The sequence below is a fragment of the Sarcophilus harrisii genome, chromosome 3 (genome assembly GCF_902635505.1).
Source record: "Sarcophilus harrisii chromosome 3, mSarHar1.11, whole genome shotgun sequence".
NCBI classification, from domain to species: domain Eukaryota; kingdom Metazoa; phylum Chordata; class Mammalia; order Dasyuromorphia; family Dasyuridae; genus Sarcophilus; species Sarcophilus harrisii.
In genome coordinates, this window is record NC_045428.1 from 339,786,346 (window position 1) to 339,806,367 (window position 20,022).

Here is a 20,022-nt window from a genome sequence, read left to right on the forward strand (position 1 = left end):
GAGACAAACACCACAGTTGCTAATCCTGTAAATGAGAAATAAAACGATGTGAAGATGATTCTTTCCACAGAAACAGTAACTGTAGGTGTGATCATTTGCCAAAGAAACAGATTTTGTGTTTATTATTAGCATCAGTGGTAATTAATAATGTGTCTGAACTGATGAAAATGCAGCCAATAATTAGAATTTGCAAGTGTTGCAAATTGCTCTATATTTATTACACTCAAAAGGATATTAAAATGATGAAACAAAAAGTGTATTTAGGTGACTGCTAAGGACTATTATTCTTACCAGTGAACGGTTTTGTTTCACTTGAAAACAAGCTGGTAAATCTTCCCAGAGGTCTAATTTTACATCCAAAGGAATAAAATTGCAATTCATTTGTTCACCATCCTGATTATAGATTGAGAGAAAAATATTAGTCAATTTTTGTCCCTAGGTATTAAGCAACATTTGATTTGGTATTACAATGTAGCATAACATTGCCAGCAGCCACCTAAAGAATAAACTAATACAAGGTTTTGTTTTTGTTTTTTGAAAGGGCTCCAGGAAGAAGAGACCACAAAGAAGGAATGTTTCCTGAGCAAAGGCCATACTGAACACTGTGCTTGTACCAGCTAAATCCACACCAATGGTACTCTGGTAGCCCATGTAGAATTTTATTTTCTCCTCTTGACAAGAAAAGCTTCAGGGCACTGTATCAGAGAGCTGATTTTGAAAGTCAGAAAGACCCGAGTTCAAATCTATCTTCTGACACATATTAGCTGTCTAACTCAGGACAAGTTACTCCATTTTTCTGTGTGCCTTCTCTAAGGTAGAGTGAGGTGTTTACTAGACCAATTCCTGAGCTTCTTTGATCTATCCAGGGAAAATGTGTCAGAACAAAGGATTTCAACAGCAGAAGAATATTTTCTCATTTTTTTTTATTTAAATGTGAATGGAATCTTGAAACTTTCATATGCAGATTTCTATGAGATAAGCATTATTAATAAAGTAGAGTTAACTGGAAATCAGATTTGGAGTCAGAGGACTTGACATTCATGTTCAATTAGAATCAAATACTAACTTTGCAGCTCGGGCACAGGACAGGCTGACCTTTGGCACAATACTTAACTCACTTCTTTTAAAAAAAAAATCTATTTATAACCTCATAGAATGCCATTAGGATCAAATGAGATCATACACATGAAAGGGCTTTGTTGGGTTTACACACCCTAAGGAAGTCTAAGGATAAAAATGTTTCTTATATACCAAAATATTTGTGGCAATACTTTTTGCAATAACAAAGAACTGAGAACCAAAAAGATACCCAATGGGAAAGCTAAACAAAAGTTGTATTATGTGAAGTTTATGAAAAATTATTGCAATGTAAGAAATTATAAATATGATACAGAGAAACATATAAAGACCAAAATAAATAGTAATTACAATAATGGAAACAATAATAATAACAAAAAATGAAACTGAATAATATTAAATTAAAAATGACATATGACAAAACATTTTCTTTCTTTCTTTGTGTAAACAGCAAACAATCAGTGCCAATATTACATATAATATTTGACTAATATGTTGATTAGTTTTGCTGAACTTTTCCCCCCCTTTAATATTCTTTGCTATAAGGGATAACTCTCTGGGTAGGGGAAGGATATATTAACAATAAAGGTATTATGAAAAAAATTGAATTTTTAAAAAAGTACCTATGATGCCAGATAAAGCATTTTTAAGATCATAAAGAAAGGGAATCAATATGTGATTTCACTTACATAGGAAACTTCCTGGATTTAAAGAATTTTCCTAGTGAATTAAATAAGTTAATTAATTTGCTCAGTCACACAGCTTAATTTTTAGAAGAATGACTGGAATTTAGGTCTTCTAGGGACAATTCCTTATCTGTCTGCACTGCCTCTTGCTATGATTTTGCAACGTGCTAGTCAAACTTTTCTAAGTTGGTAGAGCTATAGATATCAAATCAAAACAAAACAAAACAATCTACATTTAATTTCAAGTCAGTTACAATGATCTATTATAGATTTTTAATTTTAAAAATTCTCAATTCTAATATGTGGTTAATAAAAATTAAAGCAACCCAATTTGTTAGGAAGGGTATTATATTTATAATTATTTGATAATCTGAGATCTAAAATCAAATCAGAAGCACTCATAGTATTAGTGTCATTATAGACAAAAAAATCATTTAAATACAGAGTAATAACAGAAGGCAGTTTGAGAACATTTGCCTCATTTTAAGGCAAGAATTTGAGTGAGAATAGGAATAGAAGAGATCTAAAGCAACAAGATTTAGTTGAAAAAGGGCTAGAATTGAAGTCAAGGGGGTGCCTAAATCCTAATTCCATCTCTGACCCTTACCAATTGTGTTACAGTGGAAGATTAACTTAATTGCTCTAAACCTCAGTTCTTTATTTGTGCAAACAGGATAGCAAAAACAGCAGTGCTTATTCTTAAAGGGTGGTTATGGAATTTAAAAGGCATTTTTTAATTCAAATCTTTAGTAAAGTTTGAAGAATCAAACAAAGACAGATTTACTCATGGTATTCTAGAAAGCTTATCAGACATATTTACTGAAAAAAAGACTTTTAAAAATGTGCTAAATGTTCCAGCAAAGCTTACCTTAGTGTAGAGATGAATTCTTTCTGTATTCTTACTTGCACAGAACATTAGGACATCATATACAGGTAAAGGGTCTGAATTCTCCATCTGTTCTATAAAGAAAAAGTAAATGATATTTGAAAATTTTTCTAACAGGAGTAAAATGTGGCATGACAGAGAAGTGTGAAGACTGATAACCCAGGTTAAAGTCTAAGTCCTGTTACATAATTACTTGTTAATTAGTTCATTTGATAATTCGCTTTAAAAACTTTCTGGGCCCTAGATTCCTCATCTGTAAAATGAAGAATCTGGATTAGATGACATATCTGGTTTTTCTGGGCTACAAGATCCACAATTCGATGGTTAAATTGCAGCCAGGAAAGATGCACACTGGGGACAAGAAAGAACTTGCTGCCAGCAGTTAGTGAATTGTCTTAAATACTGATACTGAAAGTCTTCAGGAGTAAAGAAAAGGCAAGAACTTGCCTATGTTCTCCCAAATTTCCTTCTAAACAATTTCAATGGCTCAAATAAAATTCTGGAGCAACAGAATGCACAAAAAGATGGGGTAAAACAATTCTCCAGCCTAAGACAACTTAGAAATTGAAGGAAAGATCTGTCTCATTTGAGTAAAAAAGGAGCATAGTTTAGTACTGATGATGTTTGAGCAAGACAGGAGAGACCCTTGTAATATATATCCTGCAGACTTGGCACAGCAGGCTAGCACCTAGTAGGTAGCTGTTAAGCCTCCAGCTTCTGGGGCAGGAAGTCATGGGGCAGGCCCCTCACTTGTGGTGTATGCAAGAAACTTGGGACAGTGACTCCTATACCCCAGGAGTAGAACTTAACTTAACATAAAATAGGCTGGAAAAAGAGCAAAAAACCCAAATCCAAAGCAAAAAAAAAAAAACAAACAAAAAAAAACTGATCACATAAAGTTACTATGGTGACAAGGAAGAACCAAACCTAAACTCAGAAAAGGACAACAGTTTATTAGGCAAAGCCTCAGAGAAAAATAATTAGTCTTAGGCCCAAATAGAACTTCTATAAAAGATAAAAAGGGATTTTAAAAATCAAGTAAGAGAGGCAGAAGATAAACTGGAAAAGAAATGAGGGTTATATAATAGAATCATTTAAAAAAAAGTTAACAGTTTAGTAAAGGAAGCACTAAAAAATGGAAAAAGATGTATAAGAATTCACTGAAAAAAACAACTCTCTAAAACGTAGAACTGCCCAGATGAAAAACTAAACTGAACTAGCTGAAGAAAATAATTCCTTAAAAATTAGAATTGGGCAAGTGGAAGCTAATAATTCTATGAGACATCAAAAAGCAATCAAATAAAACCAAAAAAATGAAAAAATAGAAAACTGAAATTTCTTATTGGTTAAACAACTGACCTGGAAATAAACTGAGGACAAAAAATTTAAGAATTAATATACTATCTGAAAGTCATAATCAAAACAAAATCCAGAAAGCATTTTAAAGAAATTAATAAGGAAAACTTCCCTGATATCCTGGAACCAGAGAGTAAAGCAGTTACTGAAAGAATCCACCCACTACCTCCTGAAAGAGTTCCCAAAATGAAAACACCCAGGAATATATGGTCAAATTCTCAGGTCAAGGAGAAAATATTGCAAGCATCCAGAAAGAAAGAATTCAAATATTAATGAGCCACAATCAGGATTACAGGAATTAGCAGCTTCAACATTAAAGAAGTAGAAGGCTTGGAATACAATATTTATAGAAGGCAAAAGAGCTTGGATTACAATCAAGAAATTACAGTAGGGCTGAAAGGTATAGTAGACAATGAAGTAATATAAAAACTGAACATATATGCACCAAATTAAATAGCACACATATTTTAAAATATTTTAATATTTTAATTTTCATATGTATATGAAACAAATTTTTAACTTGTTTTTAAAACTTTTAAGTTCCATATTCTCTCTCTTCCTCCCTCCTCACCCCTAACCCAAGTGAGAAGGTCCATGTGAAGTTATACATGACATTTCCATAAAAGTCATGTTGTGAAAGAAAGAAAATCCACCTCCCAAAAACCCTCAAGAAAAACAAAATTTTTAAAAAAGTATGCTTCAATCTCTTTTCAGACACTATCAGTTCTTTCTCTGGGTAGATAGAATATTTTTCATCTTAAGTTTTTCTGAGAAGCTGGATAACTATATTGCTGAGAATAATAAAGTGATTCATAGCTGATCATCCTACAACAGTGTTATTATTTCATACATGGTATATTTCACTTTGCATGAGTTCTCGTAGGACTTCTGACGTTTTACTGAGAGCATTTCAGCGTCCAAATTTTTAAGGAAATTAAATGAATTAAAAGAGAAAAGGCAGAAAAACTATACTAGTGGGACATCTCAACATTCCCTTCTCAGAACTAGATATGTATCTAACCACTAATGAACAAAAAAAGATGTAAGAAAAGAGAACAAATCTTAAGTTAGATAAAATAGACCCCTGGAGAATCTAAATGGGGACAGAAAATTCTTTTCTTTTTTTCATCTTTTTTTCAGTGAAACATGACAGCCACACAAAAAACTGACCTTATATTAGACCATTAAAAACCTCACACTCAAATGTAAAAAAGTAGAAATAGTAAATATAACTTTTTCAGATCACATTTTAGCAAAAATTACATTAATAAAGGCCATGGAAAGATAGAGTAAAATTAACTGGAAATTAAATAATCGAAACCTTAAGAATGAGTGGGTCAAACAACAAATCATACAAAGAGAATGACAACAATGAGACAACATAACAAAATTTGTGGGATGCAGTCAAAGCAATAAAGAAAAATTTATATCTCCAAAGGCTTACATCAATAAAACAGAAAGGAACAGATCAATGAAACTAGACCAAAAAAACAAACAACCAACAACAACAACAACAACAACAACAAAAAACCAGAAAAAGAAAAATTAAAAATTTCAATTAACACCAAAATAGAAATTCAATCAAACAAGATTGGGGCAGCTAGGTGGTGCACTGGATAGTGCATCAGCCCTGAAGTCAGGAGGACCTGAGTTCATATCTGACCTCAGACACTTAACACTTCCTAGCTGTGTGACCCTGGGCAAGTCACTTAATCCCAATTGCCTCAGCAAAAAAAAAAAAAAAAAAAAAATCAAATGAGATTAATAAAACCAAACGACCAGTATCAGTAATGAAAAGGGAGAATTCACCACCAATGAAGAGGAAATTAAAGCAGTAAATAAATAAATAGATAGATAGAAACTGATGAATCTGACAATCTGAAAGAAATGGATGAATATTTATAAAAATATAAACTACCATATTAACAGAAGAGGGAAAAACTACTTATATAACCCAATCTTAGAAAAAGAAATTGAACAAGACATCAATGAACTCCCCAAGAAAAATCACCAAGGCCAGAAGGATTCACAAGTGAATTCTATCAAACATTTAAAGAACAAATAATTTCTGGGAAAATAGGCAAGGAATGAGTTCAAACAAATTCCTTTTATGACACAAATATGGTACTGTTACTTAAACTAGGAAAAGCTGTTACAGAGAAAGACAGCTATTGACCAATTTCCCTAATGAATATTGTTGCAAAAACTTTAAATAAAATATTAGCAAGGAAACAATATATCATAAGAATCATACACTATGACTGTGTGGGATTTATACCAGGAACACAGAACTGGTTCAATATTAGGAAAACAATCAATACAATTGACTATATTAATAACAAAACCAACAGAAATCATATGATTATCTCAAGAGATGTAGAAAAAGCTTTTGAGAAAATATACCATCTGTTCCTATTAAAAACATAAGAGAGCACAAGAATAAATGGGACTTTCCTTAAAATAATAAGTAATATCTATCTGAAAGTGTCAATAAGCATTATTTGCAATGAAGATAAGCTAGAAGCCTTCTCAATAACATCATGGGTGAAACAAGGATGCCTATTATCACCACTAAGGATAATGAGTAACAAACTGAAATGATTTAATATCTATTCCCACATGAATCTTATTCTCTGGATCCAAGGTATTGCTCATTTGTGTTAGAAGCTTTACAACTTTGGTTTCATTTGTTTTTAATCTGGAAATTAAAAAAAAAAAAAGATACCAGATATATAATAGTATTATTATTACGTTTTTGATGGCCATTTAAATTTCTTTTCTTTCTTTCATTTTTTGCTGAGGCAATTGGGATCGAGTGACTTGCCTAGGGTCACACAGCTAGGAAGTATTAAGTGTCTGAAGCCAGATTTGACCTCAAGTCCTCCTAACTTCAGGGCTGGTGCTCTATTCACTGTACTACCTAGCTGCCCCAATAAATTTACATTTCAAGAAAGCTTATATAATGATAGAAATTATATTCATAAGATATAAAGGGCTGAAACTCTGAATAGGTGCACTTGAATCAGACAACCAAGTACTTAAGGTTAATTACTTATTGGACAATAACTCTATTAGCATGTTTGGAATTTCTCTTCTCACAGTTAATGCTAGCTCAATGCTTGAGGGGTTAAGAGAATTGTAAGGAGGGATTAGGGGGTGTAGTGAGAGGAGCCAGAGTCATTTTGGAGGTGGATAAAGAGAAGGGAGGTTGTGGAGAGCTTGTGGCAGTCTTGTCCATCCCCTTCACTTCTCCCCCTAAAGATCAAGGATTTTTTCCTACAGAGCTCACTATATTCAGAAAGCCACAACAATGAGTGTCCATCTTTTTTTTTTTTTTTTTTTTTTTTGCTTTCTTATAGGTTATTCTTTTGTTGTCTGATAAACACTTTTTACATTATTTTCCCCCCTTTCATCCTCCCCACCTCTCCCAAGCAAGTTATAGTTAAGCACAGATATATTTATTTATTCATATACATATATATATACATACACATACACATATACATATATTCATACCTACCCACAGACCCGGCACATATACATATATCTAGAAATACACATACATATATATGTACACATATATAAACACATACATACATATACATATATACCATGCATTTACCATATATAAACATACATCTAAAACAATATAAATATGACTGACATATAATGTAGATTTCTCTTGATCAAATCTTTAAATTTGACTTTGTCTAAGATTAATGATTATCAGCTCAAATTTTTTTCTAATTTTCCTGATTCTAATTTCCTGATTCTAACTCCTGATCCTTTTTATAGAGTTTCTATATATCTTATTTCCTATCCCTGCTAATTTTTTTACTTTAATTTTATTCCTCAATTTGCCTTCCTATTACTTAACCTCCCCCTACCCATGGATCTCTCCTTTATTTTCTCCCCTCACCTTTTCTTTCCCTCTTTATCCATTCCCATTAATTTACATACCTTATCCCATTCCTGTTAATCCAAATATCATTTTGTACTCTACCTTATCCTATGCTACTCGTTCTTTCTCTCTTTATCCCTTTCCTATTAATCTATACACCTTGTCCCACTGCCATAAATCTATACATCCTTCTATACCTCACTTTATAATATTCTGTCCCCTCTTATTTCTTCATAGATTTTGGAGGGTGCTAAAGCCTTCATGATATATATGTAATGTTGCCTGTTTAACCTATTCTTGATTTGAATACATTTTCAAAACTACAAGCTGTCCTCATCCTACTAATGCCTGTATCTATTCTTCCTTTGCATCTAATTTGTATGACATAATTACTATTTTTAACTTTTCCTAGACATTTTTGCTTTTTAGAATCAGATCATATTCAACTCTGCCTCAATCTTTCTTCTGTGCTACCCAGTTACAGATGTCAATCTTACATATGTACATTTCTATGTAAAAAACAATTTGTCTATGCTAAATTCCTTGAAATTAATCTTTAACATTAGTTCTTATATGTGAAATTTTCTATTAAGTTTAGGTTTAGTTAGAGACAAAGTCCTAAAAATCTGAAAATTCATGGAATGTCTTTTTTTTCATTCAATATTATGGATAATTACTGCTAGATATGATATTTTTGGCTGAAGGCCTGATTCTTTTGATTGCCAGTATATATACAATTCCAGAATCTGTGGTCCTTTATTGTGATTATTGATAGGTCTTATACAAATTCTAATTGTAGCTCCAGCATATGTGAATTGTTTTTCTTGTTTCTTGCAAAATTTTCTTTTTGATCCAGGAGTTTTGAAATTTAGCAATAATATTCCTATGTGTTTTCCACAAAGTTTATCTTTGCTGTGGTGATTGATTGATGGATTTTTTTTCTATTTCTACTTTCCCCTTATGTTCTATCATTGCAAGACAATTTCCTTTGATTATTTCTTGCATTATTGCATCAAGGTTCTTTTTGTTGTTGTTCATAGCTTTCAGGTAGTCCAACTATTCTTATATTTTCTCTTCTTGATCTGTTCTCCAGATTTGTTGCTTTTCTTATGTTTCACATCCTTTTCTATTTTTTCATTCTTTATATTTTGTTATTTCTTAGTCTTATTCTTAGCTATAAGAATAGCTTCACTGGCTTCTATTTTTCTTCTAATTTTCAAGAAATTATTGTTTTATTATCTTCTTTTTTAGTTGGTTAACTTTTTTTTATAATTTTGTTTTTCTTGGATTTTTTAAAAAAAGTTTTTCCTCAGTCTTTCATTTGATTTTTAAAATCTTTTTTGAGTTCTTGAGGTAGAAGAGGCCTTTTTTTTTTTTTTATGACACTGTCCTCATCTGAAAATGAACTCAGTCTTCCTCATTCCCATAGTAAATTTCTATGGTTAAGTTTTTTCTTCTTTGCCTTTTTATTTTTTAAATTTTGAAAAAAAAATTTTAATTAATTTTAATAAATAATAATTTTATAATTATAATTTTATAACTTAAAATTATAATTTTACATTTTAAAATTATAATTATAATATTTAATAAATAATAAAATTATTTTTTAAATGAAAAGTATTACTGTAAGCATCTCTAATTGTGGGATGGAGGGATGGTATCTCTAGTTTTACTTCAGCTCTCCCCTCTGACCTGAAACCCCAAACCAAAAACTCCACCTTCCTGCAAGTACCCACAACCAGCAGAGTCCCTGACTCACTAGCTCTGCACTCAGTGAATGTGCTTGCTCCTTCTCACCTAGGACCATGTCTCAGCAGCACAGCTGGGCCTGGTGTTCCTTATCAGAAGAAGTTCCCTCAGTCTTCTACATGAAATCCAGGAGGTGAAAGTTTCTGTGGTTCCTTGGGAAGCTCCCCAATTTGCCCCAGAGTTCTCCACAGTATTTCTGGAGAGCTGGCCTGTAAGTGTTAACACTTCACACTGTTTAATCCCTGCCTGGGGTCTTTCTTCAGGTTGTCTTGGGTTGTCTCAGGAGAACAGTTCCGTCCCAAGTCTTCTTTGTTTTTCATTAGTCTGTATTCACCTTGGGGCACAAATTTGTTCTGTTTTTATGAAGGAAACCTGGAGAACTTGAAATTTGCAAACATCTTACCAGAATCTTTCCCCATCTTTTTTTTTAAATAGCTTAACAAAAAATATACAGTATTTAATAAAATAGTGAAATGAATTTTTAAGAGACTGAAATGTCACATGCTACATTTAACCTAATTTTATTCATGCTTCCTTTGGAATGGGGAATATTTCATTCAGTAAAAACATAATGTAAAAACAAAATGTCTTACCGCATACAACCTTTAGCATACAATACTATTTACCTTAATTATGTCCATGCACACAAGTCTAACATTACACACAACAGTATTCTTCTGTCAAGTACATACTGCCTATTAAATGGCCATTAAAGTTAACAGAGCTAAACAAGGTCTGCTAAGTTCAATTCAATTAACATGCAATAAGTACTTGCCACATGCAAAGTATCACTAGAAACTGGAAAAGGAAAAATGAAAATGAGTTCCTTCCTCCCCTCAAAGTATGGTACAGTGGAAAGGTGATTGAATTTGTAGCTATGAATTTGAATTCCATCTCTGTCATTTGCTATTTGTATAATTTGTCATTTGAACCCTCTAGATTCGGTTTTCTCATCAGTAAAATGAGGAGCAGGTAGAATTAGATGACCTTCAAGATCCCTTCCAAATCTTGAATTTAGTCCTAAATGGAAGTATTTCAACAGAGAAGGGATGGTTGGGAGAAGCCTCTGAATCTGATGGACATGATCATAACAGTGACTGATGAAGTTATGTGGAGGAAGGATTCTGGAAGAAGTTGGAGTAGGTCAGAAAGTTTCAAGCTTTCTAGGATTTCCTTCTCAACAAAACAAAATTGTGCCACAGAGTGAATGTAGATTGGTAAAAACCAAATAAGAGGGGCAGCTAGATGGCTCAGTGAATAAAGCACCAGCCCTGAAGTCAAATCTAGCCTCAAACACTTAACGCTTCCTAGCTGTGTGACCTTCGGCAAGTCACTTAACCCCAATGGCCTCATAAAAACAACAACAAAAAACAAACAAAAAAAATTCCAAATAAGACTTAAGGTACAGGGACACTCCTATGATAACCAGAAAAGTCCCCAAGGAAGACCCCAGGATAGCTCCCCTGAAACAGCAAGCAGAAAGCCCTAAGGCTAAGCTGTATTTGGAGATAGCTACAGCCTGAACCACAAGAACTTTCATTTCCCTGGAAAGGGTGGAGAGTGGAGTCTGAGACCAAGAAGGCTGAGGGAACCTCTGCTGATAAGGGATGTAGGCTCAGCTATCCTGCTGAAATGTGGCCCTGGGTGAGAAGGAACCAGCACACCCTAAATAAATGCAGAAGCAGTAGGGCAGGGAAGCTGTTGGCTGAAGGCACTTACAGAATGGATTCTTGGTTTGGGGTTCTAAGTTAGAAAGGAGAACTTACAGAAGATCTGAAGCCTCTCACCCCCAACCCACATAAGAAGTGATTACACTAATAAGCTCTTGGTTTGTTTTTGTTTTTAAATAAGCAGGCAAAGGAGAAAGAAATCCTGGAAAGTTACTATGTGAATAGGGAAGACTGGGATTTATCTTCAGAGGAGAATACCAAAGTAAAAAAAAAAAAAAAAAAAAAAAGCCTCTACTACTCCAAAGAGTAATTTTAAATGGTTACCTGCTCAAAAAGGCAAATGATTTTAAAAAATGGTTATACCTAAATAAATAACAAACAAATAAATGACCGAATAAATAAATAAATGTAATCCAAGAAAAACAAGAACATCATGAAAAGAAAGTCAACCAAACTAGAAAAGGAGATCCAGAGTCTTAAAAAAGAAAATGATTCTTTGAAAATTAGAATTGGGCAAAAGGAAGCCAGTGCAGTTATAAGAGATCAAGAAATAATAAAACAAAACATAAAGAGTGAAAAAATAGAAGAGAAAGTGAGACATATCAAAAAAGACAACAGATATGAAAAAGAGATCAAGAAGAGAAAATATAAAAATAACTGAACTACCTGAAAGCTATGATCAAAAAAAGAACCTAGATACAGTAGTATAAGAAATAATCAAAGATAATTGTCCTAAAATGATAATACAATAGGGAGAAGTAGAAATAGAAAAAAATCCACCAATCACCACCTGAAAGAGATCCTAACAAGGAAAACATATAAAAACATCATTGCTACATTTCAAAATCTCCAGATCAAAGAGAAAAATTTACAACAAGTTTTATAATTTTACAAAGCAATAACAACAACAATTTAAGTATGCTGGAACTAAAGTTAGTCACACAAGGCATCACTGATTACAACAGAAGACTGTAAATCCTAGAATATTGTACATCAACTATCAAAAAAAAAAAAACTGAGGTTGTGGTCAAAAATATAGCAAGCAAAATTTAAGCATGATATTGAATGGGGAAAAAAGGACATTAAATGTACTGTCAGAGTTTTAGGATTTTGTTACAAACAAACCTGAAATCAATAGAAAATTTAACATATAAAAGCCAGCATCAAAGGCTTATTTCAAGGGACTCAATCAGGACAAACTGATTATCTTTTGTTTGTGGAAATGTAAACCACCTGTAATTGAGTAGTCCAAAAGAAACAGTGGAATAGAGCTGAATGTGATGTGATTATTAAAAAAAAAAAAGACATGTAGGAAAAGGTAAAAACAGTAATTTCGCTATGTGAATGCAAAAGCAAGAATCAATTCAGAGGAACTAGATGGAGGTGGGAAGAACTGGTAGTTCTGAAATCCTACTCACATTGGGAATGGGTTAAAGAGGGAGCAGTGTACACACACACACACACACACACACACACACACACACCCAAGTAGAGTATGGTACCCTCCAAAATCTATAAAGAAATTAAAAAGGGAGGAAACGGGATATGATGGGATATGGAAGGATGTGCAGATAACAGAAGTGGGATAAAATAGGTAGAGTAATAGAAAAGGGATAAAGAGAGAGGAAAATGTTGGGGGGAAGAGTATGAGACACATTCTGAGGATGGGAAAGGGGGAGATTAAATAATAGTAATGTAAGTTAGCAGGCAGAACTAAAGTAGAAGAGTTAGCAGGGATAGGAAACAAGAGAATGCATATATATGTATGTGTCTATATACACATATGTATGTATGCATATGTGTAAATATAAATATATCCATGCTTAACTGTAGCCCGCTTAGGGAAGGTGGAGGAAAAGGAAAGGGGGGAAAAGGAATAAAGTAAAAGAGTGCAGTCAACAACAGGATGATTTCAGAAAAGCCTGGAGAGACTTACACGAACTGATGCTGAGTGAAATGAGCAGGATCAGGAGATCATTATATACTTCAACAACAATACTATATGATGACCAGTTCTGATGGACCTGGCCATCCTCAGCAATGAGATCAACCAAATCATTTCCAATGGAGCAGTAATGAACTGAACCAGCTACGCCCAGAGAAAGAACTCTGGGTGATAACTAAAAACCATTACATTGAATTCCCAATCCCTATATTTATGCCCACCTGCATTTTTGATTTCCTTCACAAGCTAATTGTACAATATTTCAGAGTCTGATTCTTTTTGTACAGCAAAATAACGGTTTGGTCATGTATACTTATTGTGTATCTAATTTATATTTTAATACATTTAACATCTACTGGTCATCCTGCCATCTGGGGGAGGGGGAGGGGGGGTAAGAGGTGAAAAATTGGAACAAGAGGTTTGGCAATTGTTAATGCTATAAAGTTATACATATATATAACCTGTAAATAAAAGGCTATTAAATAAATTAAAAAAAAAAAAAAGAGTGCAGTCAAGAGCAAAGAAAACCTACAAGAGAACAAAGATCTGAATATAGTGAGTTTTCATTATTATATATGCTTTCTTGAAATGGAAATTTATTGTTACATATTTTGAAGCTTATATGTTCTATGTAAATGCAAAGTTTTTTTTTTCTCTTTTTCGTTCATTTTTTTCTATTTCCTATTTAAGTTTTAAGATAAATAAAGAAAAAAGACAATTTTTTTAAATGGAAGAAAAAAAGAAAAGTTATGTGGGAACATTTTGGAAGATGGACTAGAGAGAAGACTAGAGACAAAAGGAATATCTCAATATCTAATAGAACAAATGAGAAGGAAAGAAAGTCAGTCAATAAAAGTGCCTATTACATGATAAGCACTGTGCTAACTATTGAGGGCACAAATACAAAAAATAAAAAATAAAGAGAATCCCTGCCTTCAAGGAGGATCCCTATCTTTAATGAGGATCCCTATCTTTAATGAGGAATTTAGGGTTATTATGCCAGGAGGCATAACAGAGTACAGGTCAAAGGAGTACAACTGGAAAAGAAATGAAAACATGAACTGGAATGATTATGAACGAGTGGACAGGAGCATATGGATAAATAAAAGAGCTGCCATTAAGAATTTATTGACCTATTAGACTGTAGGATGAGGGATAGAGTAGAATGAAGTATGACTCCAAAATTATAAGCATGTATGACTTGAAATATAATGATCATAATGCAGAGACAGAAATTAGGGGGGGGGGGGAGAGTAACATGAAAGAAAAACTTGATTTTTCTTCAAGGAATGAATCTAAATACAAAGGGTCCAGAATAAGGAGTTTGTTACCAATGGGACTGGGATCTAGAGGGTGAAAAGAATTGAGAAAGAATATGGGGAGGTTGTATTGGGTTGGAATAAATGTCCTCAAGTTCATTGTTTAAGAAAAACCTTGGGGGGCAAGATAAAGTGGATAAGATAAGATAATAGCTAAAAGCTAGAAAGAGAATACTTGTCATTTAAAAAGAACCTCTTTGGTACACAAAATTTTGGAAGTGATATCTGCCCTTATTTCAATTCAATTCAATTGCATAGTAACTGTAATTTTAAATGGACTTTACATTATATTACTACTGCAGAAACAATTCAAGTCACATGCAGGCAATACATTATCAACTCATTTTAATAATTTTAGGTAATTCTATCGAGAATAACCTTTTGCAAAACTTATCAAAGTATCATATATTACAATTACCAACATATCTTAAAAATAGTGATTCTCATAATGTTGCTCATCCTTGCCAACTGGCCCAGATTTAACATTGACATTTGATAGTTTATTGCTACCTAACCACAAGATACATATATTTGTATAGATGCATATGTATGGATATATGTTTATATATACATTTAACTATAAACATTAGGAATCATCCAAAAAAAGAATAAACTTAAAATATTTTAGTCTTCCCTGCAGTTCCTTGAGATATACTGTCATTTATTTTATATCTTTAGATAGAACAGTTGGAATAGTCAACTATAAAAATATGCCACATATAATAATATATAATACCTACCAACTGTCCAAAAAAATATACTAAAAATCAATACAAAAACTCCGATTGTCAGAATAGATTGGATTGGGGTAGAGTTGGGAAAATAATTGGCTGTGATTCTTTTAATAATTTATTAGATTCATTTTATGTGGAAGTGACCAGATTACCCACCAAATTATGGGGTATGGGATATTGGACCACAAAAGCATATTGAAATTACAGGCTGGTGTCACAAGAGTTTGGAAAGAATTTGTAGGCTTAGACCATCTCCAAATCAAGGGGCAACGATTTTATTAACTAGCAGTGGGCTAAATCCATAAGGATTTTTTTTTTTTTTTTTTTTTTTTTTTAGGAAGGAAAAGGAGTTTTAGCGATTAACAAGAGGTCTAAGAGGCCATTTAGGAGGAAGATGCCATTAAGGCATGAAAGAGATTATGCTATTAATTGGCAGGCTAAGCCTAAGAGAAGTTAGGGTCCTAATTGGCATTCATAACAAAGAGATGAAGGGATTACCCCATCTAACCCCAAAAAGAAGTTTAGCAAGTTAGTGAGGTACACATGGGTACTTTTACAGAAGAAATATAAAGGGGGGTTAGGGAAGGAGGGCATTGGCATCATATCTTGGCTTTCTAATTGCATACAGTAACTGGGGGGGAGGGGGAGAGGCAGCATCATATAAAGATCTTGTCAAAGTGAAGTTTCATACAAGGAACAATAGGCCCACTTAAGGCCAGATCTTCTTATGACTCCTCCCTGTTTGCCTCAGGGAGTAGCTGGACTTCCAGATTGTCTACAGTAATTCAGGCACTCTAGGTCAAGGTCCATCTAGCTACCCAGGACCTGATCAGAAGGATTAAATGCCATTAATCAGATTCTATCATCACCATCACTAACAATAGTAACCACTTATATAGCCCTTAAAGATTTTAAGATATAGCCCTTTCCTCAAAATAGCCGTCCCAATAAGGCAGGTATTATTAACTCCATTTTAGAGATGAGAAAAATGAGACTCTGATAAGCTGACTTACCTGTGGTCACAAGCTAACATTTGTCTGAGGTGGGATTTAAAACCAGGTCTTAAAACTTAAAAGTCTAGACTCTCATATATCTGTTGTTCTTTTAAATAAGTTATAAAAAGTTGGCATAAAAAATTAGAAGATGCTGTATATAATAATAGCTACTCTAATGATATATTTTGGTGTATTATGCCTCCTCAAATCTGTTCTGGAAGTGGAAAAGATTAAACTGATAAAATGCATTAAAAGAAAGAAAACATTTAATTGTTAGTAACTTTGGAGAAGATCTAGTCCAACTGACCATCTTATTGTAAAGATGAGGAAAATCAGGCCTAGAAAAGTTATCAGGCTGCCCAAGGACACATAGACACAGCAGAGTTGAGGTTTAAATCCAGATTCTCTGCCCAGAGGATGCCACATTTCTAAGGGTGCTACAGGGCTCACATTTGTTTTCATATAGACCAAAACAGGAATGAAAACATTTACCTTTTTGGGATTTTAGTTCACCTTCATTTTCATTTTTAGCTTTCTCTTCCTGTCTTTCCACAAACTGTTCTGTTGTTGATTGTTCAATGACTTGCTGCATACAAGAAGGGCTGGTTTCAACTTGCAAGATGCTGTTTTTTGGGGACTCATTCACTTGATTTCCTTTTCCATCTTGGATACAGATGAGATCTATTTGTTGCTTGCTTAGATTTTCTATAATTAAAGAAATAATGAGAAATCAATTAAAAATCCATCAATAAGCACTGATTAACTATACATCAGCCATGGTGCTGGAATGGGATATTCAAAAGGTAGGAAAATAATCTGTTACTAATTTTATTCTAAGTCATAGAATCACAGCATCTTCAGAAAAAAACCTCAAAGTGATCAAGTTCAAAATCCTACCCACTAAAAAAATCTCTTCTTCAACATGGCTGATGGGTGGTAATCTAAACTTTCTCAAACAGGAAACTAATAATATCACAGAATAGTCTATTCCACTGCTGCAGAGCCCTTCAGTGTTGTAAAGTTTTTAAAGTTGCTTAGACTTGACCTAAATAAATCTAATTTAGTTCACAGAAGAAGTCTTTAAAATAATGGAGACTGTTTTGATGCTCCATGAAGTTTTCCATTTTCTAAGCTAAACAGTCCCTGGTATTACCAGTAACAAAAACCAGTTTCTATTTATGTAGTATGTTTACGATATTCACCACAAATTACATATTTTATCTCATTTATTTCTTACAATACCCTAAGTAGATAATACAAAATAACATATTAATTTCACAGAAGAAAAAAACTGAGGCTCAGAGAATGATGTGATATGTTCAAGATCACACAGCTGAACAGCTCTTCTCTAGGAACAGATTTAAACCTATTCAATGTAATGCTTTTGCTGTGTTAAGCATCACTTCTTCTAAAAAATTAAAACTAAATAAAAGTTATTAAGTTTCTTGAAAGTGAAAAAAAATGTATTTTTAACTTCACTTATTTGTAACTTCAGAAAAACCTTGGCACAGATGGAAGTTTAAGCAATAACGACTTAAACATTAGAACTGAATGCAAATTATGCCAAATTACTTATATGCACTGAACAAGTGATTCCCAACCTTTTTAGAATTGTGACACCTTTCTACTGTTTGATTTGCTAACAGCTGTCCCCTTCCAAATGTGCCATATGGCATGTATTTTTTAAAATGAAAGTAAATTAATATTAATTTTGTTTTTGAAATTATTTTTTCTATGATACCCCTTGAGTTAATTGGAGATATCCTGGGGTATTAAAAAACCGGCAGGCAGTGGGAATCACTTGACTAAACAGTAACTTAACCTTCATTAAACTAATTATCATAATTTTTATATAATGATATGATCACAACTAAGAATATTCTTTTTTCCATCTTTAATTATGCTGATAAAGTTAGTGAAAAGTCATTAAAAATGTTGTTCAAATACAAGTGAGACAATCTGCCTATGACCTTATCATTCAAGAGGCAATTTCAGTATTGACTTCTGATGGCACAGAAGAAAAAAATACAAAACTATTAACTAATATTAAATTCCAAATTGTTGCTGAGTCATTTATCTTATATACTTCATGTGCTCAAAAAATTATTTTATAGGCAAAGAGTACTTTATTTTTATGTTTATAACAGTTGGGAGTTGAATGAAATCATGCTAATTGCTATAAGGATGGTCTGTGAAATGAGCTTGTGGTTCCAATTTAGTTTGCAGACAACAGGTGTCCACATTACAAATACAACTACCCAGATGGCAGACTTTGTCAATTTTGGCAGGAACACCAAGAACTGAAAGAGTAAAGCCTTCGCTACAGATTGCATTTAGTTTTAGATCAGAACTAAGAGACCCTGGAGGGAAAGACAGAGAGCAACTCAGACTAACAGCCCAAGTAGCTGACTCACTGGTTAATGTCAAGAGCTCTGAGGCCCCAGAGTGCTAGATAAATCAGCTGTATGATTATTAGAACTCATAAATATAATCTGTATTTCACTTTCCAATGTTGTCAACTGGCAGTTTCCACAATCATAAAAATATGCTTCGAAATTAAGAAACAAAAGGAACATCAATGACATTCTTCATAAGACAACCATGTAGCCATTCCCCAAACTACACAGTAGAAAATGATTGATCCTGCTATAAAAATACACAGTCAGCATTTTAGGACATCTTTATTTCTGCTTTAAAATCACTTCTGCTTTTAAAAATATAATAAATTACTAAAACAGACAATCCAGTTAGATTCTTTAAAGAAATGAAACACAGGGGAATTTTTTATTATTTATCTCACAAAAAACACTGTACCTTGCTGATTTAGGAAGCAAAGAAATCCCAGAGAATTATTTAGCTATTTAGAACATAAAAATCTATTATTTCCTTTTAAAATCATAACATCTACAAGGGAAGAAAACAGCAGGTCTCTGACTATAAGGCATATTTGCTGCCATGGCAACGGAGCTTCTATTCCTGCCCATTGAATTCACATCCTGCTGACATTAATCAGAGATGTCCATTTGTGCCAAATTAATGCCATGTCACAGACACTTGGGGACATACATTCTTGACAAAAATGAGAGCTTTTCACATTCCCAAAGAGGATAAATTCATAGGGTCTTCACTACTTGAAAGTCTTTCTAGTATTCCAGGCTCAAGTCACTGAGCAGCCTCACTAAGCTTTGATAAGCTATTCTCTAAAAGCAATGGGGTCTCTGTTCCAGTTAGGAGCAATCACAACCCTCCCCCCACCTCTACTCACCAGCACTGCCTTGAGGGGTCTCACACATTTCACAATAAGGCAATAAGGAACTATTAACATAGGTGCAGAGACCACACTGCCAAGTTTTTCTAGGAAGGGATATGTTGATTGAATTAGACTTTGTCTTCTGAATTGTTTCTTTTATAAATTCAGTGTTTGCTGGACTAGAACAGGATGGTCTTTTCTCTTTTTGACTGGAATTGTTCTGAGTAGTCACTGATTTCCACCTTTTAGCTGCAGGTTCAAAATCACATCCACAATCAATGGCATCCCTCGCAGCTATATTTCTACAATCCAAGGCCTTCTCAGTATCTCTTTCCTGTAGTACACATGATTCATCACAGGATGCCATTGTATGTCTTTTCTTATTATGTTTTGGTAAAAAGAAGGCTCGAATATCATGCTGTTTTTCTTTTTCAAACTAGGAAAAGCAGATAGA

General features: G+C 33.3%; 1 protein-coding gene across 3 annotated transcripts in view; it reads right to left on the reverse strand.

Moving 5' to 3' along the window:
• Positions 1-20,022, reverse strand: part of ZRANB3 (zinc finger RANBP2-type containing 3) — a 192,053-nt gene that overhangs the window by 15,154 nt on the left and 156,877 nt on the right. For all 3 annotated transcript variants that reach the window (XM_031960015.1, XM_031960014.1, XM_003763827.3), the window contains exons 13-16: positions 19,584-20,004; positions 16,811-17,023; positions 2,632-2,723; positions 292-393 (exon numbers count right to left, since the gene is read on the reverse strand). In XM_031960015.1, the coding sequence (XP_031815875.1) occupies positions 292-393; positions 2,632-2,723; positions 16,811-17,023; positions 19,584-20,004 (828 nt within the window). The remainder of the gene's footprint in view (positions 1-291; positions 394-2,631; positions 2,724-16,810; positions 17,024-19,583; positions 20,005-20,022) is intronic.